The sequence below is a fragment of the Vigna unguiculata genome, chromosome 3, assembly GCF_037176805.1.
Source record: "Vigna unguiculata cultivar grain cowpea cultivar isolate G323 ecotype 2 chromosome 3, ASM3717680v1, whole genome shotgun sequence".
In the NCBI taxonomy this organism is placed as follows: Eukaryota; Viridiplantae; Streptophyta; class Magnoliopsida; order Fabales; family Fabaceae; genus Vigna; species Vigna unguiculata.
The window spans coordinates 66,429,805-66,439,604 of NC_140794.1; the positions used below are offsets into that span (position 1 = coordinate 66,429,805).

The 9,800-nt window shown below is 31.2% G+C and overlaps 1 protein-coding gene and 1 long non-coding RNA gene across 2 annotated transcripts; both read left to right on the top strand.

The window, feature by feature from the left end:
* Positions 1-1,449: 1,449 nt before the first annotated feature.
* LOC114177212 (guanosine deaminase-like) lies at positions 1,450-4,425 on the top strand. The gene is made up of 5 exons (XM_028062478.2): positions 1,450-1,721; positions 2,163-2,222; positions 2,653-2,843; positions 3,895-3,999; positions 4,096-4,425. The coding sequence occupies exons 1-5, from the start codon at positions 1,706-1,708 to the stop codon at positions 4,282-4,284; spliced, it is 561 nt and encodes a 186-aa protein (XP_027918279.1). The 5' UTR covers positions 1,450-1,705; the 3' UTR covers positions 4,285-4,425.
* Positions 4,426-6,015: 1,590 nt separating this feature from the next.
* Positions 6,016-7,980, top strand: LOC114175943 (uncharacterized). The gene is made up of 3 exons (XR_003602948.2): positions 6,016-6,160; positions 6,261-6,331; positions 7,688-7,980. It is a non-coding gene; the product is annotated as an uncharacterized LOC114175943 (long non-coding RNA).
* The last annotated feature ends 1,820 nt before the right edge of the window (positions 7,981-9,800 follow it).

The following is a 9,800-nucleotide window of genomic DNA, read 5'->3' on the forward strand; positions in this document are numbered from 1 at the left end:
TTAAGGTTTAATGCGAATTCTTAATAAGTAAAGGTGTAAGACATTAAGGTTCTTATTAAAGTTTAGACTTGTCATTAAAACATTAGAGTTTGTTACATTATGGTGTGAATGCTAGAGTTAGGAATTACAAATATATTATTTGTTGTTTTAACTTTGAATGAAATCATAAAACTCAATCTCGTGAAACTTTAATCTCATATTTTTCTCAATAAAATTATTTGTTTCCTTTGTGCTAATTCTTTTTATTCTTTACAATTTAATTTTAAATTTATTTTATATTTAAACCAAATTTGATATATTATTTAAACCTTTAATAAGTTTTTGGCATAGTTAATACATGAAAAAACCTTAAAATAATTTATAAGAACGAAGAAATAGTTTTTGGAAATTGACTAGGAAATAGGATAGGAATGATGAATTATATTTATTAAATATATGTCTTTTAATATATATATATATATATATATATATATATATATAAATTAAAAATTCAAAGAAGAACTTTACAAAATCTAATACTTAAATGTACAAATGTATTAAAATATACATTAAATTTATTGATTTTTTATTTTAATGTAGAGAAATATATTAATCACTCTCCTTATTGTTATCAATCATGTGCTCAAAAATAGGATAGGAACGATGAATTTTATATTTATTAAATGTATGTCATTTAATATTAATCTATATAAATTAAAAATTCATTGTTAAAGAATAACTTTATAAAATCTAATACAAAATGTACAAATGTATTAAAATGTACATTAAATTTACTGATTTTTTTTATTTTAATTTAGATAAATATTAATCACTATCCTTATTATTATCAATCATGTGCTCAGAAATAGGATAGAAACGATGAATTATATATTTATTAAATATATATTATTTAATATTAATCTATATAAATTAAAAATTCAATGTTAAAGAAGAACTTTATAAAATTTAATATAAAATGTACAAATGTATTAAAATATACATTAAATTTACTGATATTTTATTTTAATGTAAAAAAATTATTAATCATTGTCCTTATTATAATTAATAATTATGTAATACAAAATTCCTCATATTTAATGATTATTATTTTAAATTCAAATAAGCAAAATTAGAAAATATTAATGTAATTTACGAATTATTTGAAAATTGTATTGTTAAAATTTAATTAAATCCAACAATGATTTTAGCTGTAATTTTATTTAATGAGTAAACCATTAAAATAAAGAATATTATTAACAATAAGGTAATAAATATTTTAAAAGAACATCATATAATTCTCTATTACATGCGTTTAATAAACAAATCACATAGCTTATATAGAATGAATAAAAAATGTAATCCCATGTGATTGGTGATTAATCAGAGCTGTTGGAAAATTTTGATTAATTACATACATGGACAGTTATGACAGAGATACATCAATCACATCACACGGCATTCATGCATCTTCTACTTTCCTTCTTTTTTTTTTTTCAATATTTATTTATTAATTTCATGCCACCAAATCATGGTGCTCAATCTGTTTTTTGGGAGTTATTAATTAAACAATTTATTGTTATTTTAATCATAAGAGGTGCATAAAATTCACATGTCCTCTGTTTTATTTATATTCTGTTTTCGCAATTACCATTCTTCCTCCTCCTTCAAACAACAATTTTCTTTTTGTTTTCTCCGACAAGTTCTTCGTTAATCGAACGCTCCTGTCATGGAGGAAGCTAACGGTCTGTACCTTGTTTCTTATCGTACTCATTTGTTTTACTCTTTTTCATGTGAAGTACATGATTTAGTTTTTCCAGATTCCTTTTTTTTTGGAGGGTGTGGAGCTTGTGGATTATGGGTTTTTCTTTCTTACCCTTTTCATGGTTTTGTTCTTTGCAATGATTTTTTGAATCTTTGTGCAATATGTGCATGCTACATTTTTTGGTTGTGTTGATGATATTTGCATAGCGTTGAATTCTTTTGGGACTTTGTATTACTTGTAATGAAGTATGCAAAGTCACCAGGGAAATATGAAGTTTCATAGGATTGATTATATGCATCCTTGAAAATTGAAATTCCCTACCCAATTGAACAACAGAGCAAGTATGGTATATTTAGAACATAATGTTTCATTTACTTCATTGTGTTTATTTACGTTTTCTTTCATTTCTTGATTCTTTCAGTGTTGGAAACTAAGGATGGGACTGTCTCAGTAGCTGCTGCATTTGCTGGTCACCAAGAAGGTAACTATTTTGCAGAGTTCAGATTTTTTGTTGCAATTTTGCTCTATTTTTTATCCATGGCTGACTTCCATTAATGCATCTATGTTTAATGCCTCACATTTCTTGATGTTTTGTCGTGGTCAGTTTTATATTTGTTTCGGATGTCAGAGTCCTATGGATGTCTTACCATTTCATTCAATAGAAAGAAACCTGAATTTAGTATTCATTAGGCAAACATTAGGCTTGAAAACAAAGTTGCTGATAAAACCAAAAAGGTTTGAAAACAAAGTATATATATTATATATCTAATCTTTCAAAGCCTGTTTGTGTAAATCAATATGTGATTCTTTTTAAAGAAAATGAATTGATCAGTTGGAGTTTTTGTTTTGCTTGCTTGATATTGTACCAGACTCTTATTGCTTTTGTTTTGGTGTCGTCGTTGCTTAATTAGTTGTGCAGGATACAGACCACAAATTTGTGACGAAAGCTGTTGAAGAAGCATATAATGGGGTAGATTGTAAAGATGGAGGCCCATTTGGTGCTGTTATAGTTCGTGAGGGTGAAATAGTTGCTAGTTGCCACAACATGGTTCTGAGAAACACAGACCCAACTGCTCATGCTGAGGTGACAGCAATAAGAGAGGTTGGATTTTGAATAGGCAAATGATGCCCTTATACAACATGAAAAACATATTTTAATTCAACTAATAATGATTTTGTGTTTTCCTGTCTCAAATAGCATTCATCATTGCACATGATGCATATTCCCTGATAAGTGTCGATTTTGATTCTAGAGCAATTTTAGTCTATTATTGCTTTATTTTTTAAATGTCGATTTTGATTCTAGAGCAATGTTAGTCTCTGACATGTATCACTTTTTAAACAAAGGGTCTCCTGATTAAGAATTTAAAATCTCTGATCGGAATGGTTGAAACTTGAAAGGATGGATCATAATCATAACAGGAAAGATTTCTATAGATATATACCACTCAAACCTTGAACAGATCTCATTGGGGGCAATTATCAAGCATTCATTGAGATTACCTTTTGGACAACATGCCTGTGTATAAAATGATCAATTTGGGTTTTCCAGTTGTCCAATAGGGTTTTGGACTCATGTTCAGTTCCCTCTATGCAAGCAAAATAGAAAAAAGGTAGACATAATAATGTGCTCCAAAATAACTAGTTTTGAGATCTGACACATGTAGAACTGAATCAAGTTAGGATTTAACAGACATCACCATTTAACCTATGTTTCTTAGTTTCAGTCAAAACCTTCTGGGAAGTGGTTATATCCTTGTTAATATTTGTTCAAAGTTTAGATATGATGCCCAAAGATTTGACTAGATTATACTTTGTACATATGGTATAAGGCTATACACACTTTAGGGTACTGATGTCTGTTTAAATTTTAGTCAGTAGACTATATGTCTTAGGTGAAAATGTTGCTGTATTGTGAAAAGGGTACTAGATTTCATACCTCGCTTTTTGAACAACAGGTTTATAATTAGACAATTTTTTAGTTGGTATGACTCTATTTAGGTTTTGGATAGGGCGGTTAAGGCCTTAACTTCCGAAACAACCGAAACGTGATTGAATTACTCTGCATGTCTTGTTTTTATATATTTTGTGTAACAAACATTGTGCAATGAATGATAAACAAAACTAACAAAAGAAATGTTTTCATTTTACAGGCATGTAAGAAGCTTAACCAAATAGAACTTTCAGACTGTGAAATATTTACTTCCTGTGAGCCTTGCCCCATGTGCTTTGGTGCAATCCACCTTGCTCGAATTAAGGTTGGAAATTGGAATGCCCTGCTTTTCCTATGTGTTTCCTTTATACCACATTTATGATGTTTGGAGCTAACTCATTACAACATTCTTTTGTAACAGAGGTTAGTTTATGGAGCAAAGGCTGAGGCAGCAATTGCTATTGGGTTCGATGATTTTATTGCAGATGCACTGCGAGGTACTGGATTCTATCAGAAAGCAACACTGGAAATCAAAAGAGCTGATGGTAATGAGGCCGTGATTGCTGAAGAGGTCTTCGAGAAAACAAAGACAAAATTCCAAATGTATTAGATCTGTCATTTTTTACATTGGGCTAATCAGGAGTCCTTCATTTAAATTATTGATACTGGACTGAACTCATTTGAATACAAATGCTACAATTTGAAGTGCATTAGATAATGACTATATCATTTTCAAAGAATTTTATCTTCACACCAGGTATTATCTATTAGTACATCCCTTATTTATCATGTTATTGTTGTTTATGACATCAAGCTTTTACACTTCCTGAAGCTACGTTTCTGCAGGCTTAAAGGGTTTATAAATACTGAGAAGAGAAATTAGAAACAAATGTTTCTGCAGTGTAAGTTCTCCGTTTGGACGAGTTGAATAAAGTGGGTGGTTTGAGTACTTCCAAATTCTAATATAATCGTTAGAACTCTGATTAAACAAAAGTGCTTTTGGGAGTTTATGAGATAGATAACCCCTTAATTAGTAGAATAAGTAGACTTAGTTAGTTTCAGGCCAAGATGATAATAAGAAATGTTATCTATAAACTTATAAATAAGAAACGAGCCAAAAGAATAAAAATTCTGAATAGAATAAGAGTGTGAGGTGCTAAAACAGAGACAACTTGAAGGTTTCAAAATCATCAACATTAGACATTGATGTTTAATATTCATCATTCATGAGGCTCATTAGAGTGATGAACAACATAAGTATCCGAAGAAAAATTATCAATAATGGACAAAGTAATCAGTGTATCATCAATGAAAGAACAAGAATCTTCTTTAGGAAAAATTGTTTCATCAAAGAAAATATCCACAACCAAACATCCAAAAGCTTTCTATCATTGATAATCAAGTTTAGATCCATATAGAACCACGTAAAGTGATTTCTGTTGTAATATCAGATAGGGGACGTTGTTGATTAGAAAAATAGTGATGGAAACACACTACTCCCGTAATTGAATATTGACAACTTGGATTGAAGAAATAAAGCTTAAACCACATTCAATAAACACTGAATATAGAGTTTTCTTCAAGTCTCTCCACAAAAGAAAAAAATTTATGTAGAGTGTTTTGTTATGCTAGAAAATCACGAAGAACAAGTTCTTTTGAAACACTTAACTCAATTCCTAAATTGAATTTCAACCATTTAAAAAAATGATATATAACATTAGTAACTTCAAATTTATTTGTTAGTAAAAATATGTAATTAAAACCATTAAATCATCCATCAAGGTTAGGAAAATCCATGTTTAGCATCGTCATAAGTAAGTTTACCGGACTTCCAAATATTTAATCTCAAATACGACATTAGATATTTTTAAATGACATAATAGCCCAAAAAACCTTGTAAGATAAATTGTTATAGGATTCGTATCTAATCTAATTTCATAAAATTAACTTATAATATCCCACTTATATTTTACAATTTGCCTTTACTCCTAATAAATATGAATGAGATTCCCAACATTTATTTATATTTTTCTTAGTTTTTGGCAGACTGTTTTATTAAGTAATTCTTTTATCTTGTTGAAGATGATATCAACATTACTTTACTTGTTTTTAATGATCAACTATAACAATTTATTTTATTTTTTAAATTCTTGAGCAAATGAGAATAACATATCCAATGGTGTCTAAAGTATATTTGCACTCTTTTAAAATAAAGGGAAACTTGTATATAAATTTAAACAAAACTGGAAGTTTTAGAGAACAACTGGAAGGCCCCTTTCTATTTCTGCTTCCTTTTAAGGGCTGCCCTACAGTAATGGGCCTAAAGGCCGGCCCATAGAATAAAAGCCATTCATGTTGCCCTAATCCCACACTCACTTTCATTCTCACAGATCCAGCCGTCACTCTCCCTTCCCCCTCACAGAACGCTCTGCTAGGGTTGCCCTGAGGTCCACTTCGAGCTAGCTCAAACTCAATTCCTACTCCACGTAAGTGCCCTTCTAGCTTGTATGACTCTTTTCCTTGGCATTGTTCCAGTTAGGACTTCGTATTAATTCCTCTTGGTTCTGTTTCTCTGTTGTATTCCAGCTCTTTAGCCGTTCCCAGGACAGCGTGCTAGCTATCGTGCCGCCAAGGCTTTCCGTTAACCCTTCCTTCAGGTACGAGAAGTTAGAGTCCGAGTTTAAGTTGTATTTTTATGCCTGTTCTTGAGCTTGTGAATGGACTGCATGAATAAATCACGGGTTTGGTGTGTATAGTGCTTGCTATGTTTGGTGGGATCGGGAAACGCCTTTGTTGTAGGTGAATCAGGGGCGAGAGCTGTTAATCTCACCCAGGCGAGTTAGGCTCGCCTAAGCGAGCCTGACGAAGGCTCGCCCAAACTCCATTGCGTGAAAGGTCGCCTAGGCGACCCGTTCGAACCTTTGAGCGAGTGAACACCTCGCCCAGGTGAGAGGGGTCTCGCCTAGGCGAGATCCCGTGATGTTCCCTGGGTGCTTCATCGAACCCTCACCTAGGCGAAGGGGGGGCTCGCTTGAGCGAGCACGTCTCGCCTGAGCGAAACCCTTAAGCCTGAGCGAGGGGTTGGGCGAGACAGTACGCTGTTTGGGTGCTTGTTTATTCTTGGATGATTGATATTGGTTTAGGTGTGAATTGTATGATGAGAAACATGTATATAATGGAGTATTATGTATGCTTGGCATGAATTATGAATTTCGTATGACGGGTTGGGTATGATCTTGGCATGTGAAATGAATGAGTGGTTTGAAACTAAAGGAACACATTATTGATATGAGATGAGGCCCTAGATTCATGGGGTGGTGATGATCAGAGGTATGGATTCGAAATATGATGCGTATGAGGAATTAATCTCAGGGGTTGGTATGGAAATGTAAATATGATTTAATGTTCTCTTACTGCTGAGTTATGAATGTTGGTCCGTGTCAGCGTGTAAATTCCTTGGAGTCGATAGGTGAGACCTCCGAGGTCGCGCTTCAGTGGTCGGGACGTAATTCCATGGCCCCTGTTAGTGGGTGTCCATGGTGGTGCCCCATCTGTATAACTAGGTAAGGATTTAAGTTAAGGTTGCATCCTGACGCTCTAAGGAGCCAGTTAATCTCACTTAGAGCAGACTGACTCCTGTGGTGAGAGTAGCAGGAGGCCTGAAATTCATTAAGGGCTAACCTTGTGGTGAGGGAAAATTGGTCTATCGTAACACTTGTAACACATAGCTCGGAGATGAGCAGCTCAGGGTCAAGCAGAGGTATCCACCACAAGTGCAAGCATCCGCTGAATCCGACTAAGTTATACGTATCCGGATGAGTCGAGTCGAGTCGTAGTGTATTGATTGAAGAGTCATAACATGTTTGGTTGTTGTATGGACATTGGATGGTGAAATCATGTTTAACTGTATGATGAGAATGTTGTTGGCTCTAGCTTACCCTGCTTATTGTATGGTTGTCTTGTATGTGGCTCTTCTTTCTTGCGATGATCATCAATGTAATTGATGGGAGCAGATGGGCGAGGTTCTCGTGGTCAGCAAGGGAATGGAGACTCTACTGCCTAGTCCGCGTGGATTGGACTATAGCTTATTTTGAATTTTTCTTTAGGGCTATGGCCCCTGTATTTCGTTGTTATTGGATTGTAAATTTTTAGTTAAACCGTTATCCTGCTTTTGTTGACATCGTGGTGTGCCTAGCTTTGGTAGGGGAAGTGTTGAGAACCCCAGGACTACGCTACATTGTTATCTCTGTGTGACGTTTCCTTTAATTTTACGCATTAAATTAAATGAGACGTTACAACAACGGTGCATTGTAAATTTTTATTAAAGACAATATACAATAAGTTAAATATTTTATCACTTATAGTTTATATTTAAATTTCTTTGATGAATTTATATATAATTTTCAAATCGCCTAAATTAAGTTATTAAAAAAATCATTTTAAGAATTAAAAGTTTTTAAAATATTTTAACATTTTCATTATCATTGAAATAATTTTACTCAGTTTAAATGAATTTCATTAATGTTTTACTTTTTGTAAATAAATTTTTCCGTTGGACAAAATAATTTATCTAATTTTATATATAGTTTATATAATTACTAGAGTATAGAGTATGAATCTATCTGATTTTATTATCGAGTAGAAGAGAAATGATTTACTTCCTTTCTGCGTTTTTAGCACTTTGAATTCGGATTGTTGTGGTAACAATTACAAAAAGAACTTAGGTAATCTCTTGTATCATTTTCTTCCTAAATTTCATTTCTTTAATTTCTGGTTTATACAATTATTAGAGTATGATTTGTTATTGAGTAGAAGAGAAATTGTTTAGCCCTTTGAATTCAGATTATTGTTCTTGTATCAATTACAAAAAGAGTTCACGTAAATTTTCTTTTAAAATTTCATTTCTTTAATTTCTAGTTTATACAATTACTAGAGTACGATTATTTTGACACCAAAAAAATTGAATTCAGAAACTTTAACTCACTACTACTTAATAACACCTATACTCATAATGTCATCATATCTATATAGAATAAATTTAAAGGTTATTAAAATCCCTTAATTAACATTGTATTTATGTTTCTTCAATATCACATGGCATTTCAAAATATGAGAAATAAGTTCCACATAGTTCTTTAAAAGAAAGATATTGGATGGACTCATGAAACTTTATAATTATTTTAAATAATTTATATACAAATGTAAGAGTTGGTTTAAAAATAACAATTTTATAAATTTAAATATAAAATTTTAAAATAATTTTGTAACAAGTTAAAATAAATACATTTAAAATTTTAAAATAAATAAATAGAGTTTAATGTAAAATTTAAATTTAAATAAATTTAATATTGTTAAAAATATGTCATAAAATATCACTTATTTTATAATAAAAATATCATTATGATATTTATATAAAATTTAAATTTAGTTTCAATTTGGAGGGGATGAAATTGAAAATTAAAAAAAGACTAAAATGAAATCAAAATAACAAATATGTAGACCAAATTGAGATTCAGATAATGACTTGACACATATCATCATATTGACTTGACACGTAACACAATACTGACATGACCCGTGGCATAAATAATTTAAAAATTAAAATTAAAATTAAAAAAAAAATAGGAGCTACACGTGGCACATTCTTAACCCTGTTAACACCATACTAACGGAATAAACCTAATTGATACGCATTTTCAAAAATATGAACCTAATTGAGACTAAAAAAATCTTAGGACCTATTTGAGATTTTGGTACAAAAACATGGACCAGTGAAGTATTTTAACCTAATATAATTCTACTCTACTTTTTTTTAACAGCAAAAAATGAATAAAATAAATAAAATATAGTACTTGGGGTACTCTAATCCTTTTATAAAAAGAGTTACAAAGTACCTTCACATAAAGTTTACACATTTTAGAGATATCTAGGCTAAGAAAGTGTTGAGGAAGAGACTAATATGTTAGTCTAATATTACAACAATCTATCATTGCATAAATGTTATAGATTGACAGACATATTTAGTATAATAGAGTAATTTTTCAAACCTTGCCACTTTAGATTAATGTAGAGATTATAGAGTCACATGGAATTATGCTCCCACTTCTCCAATATGATGTTATGCTG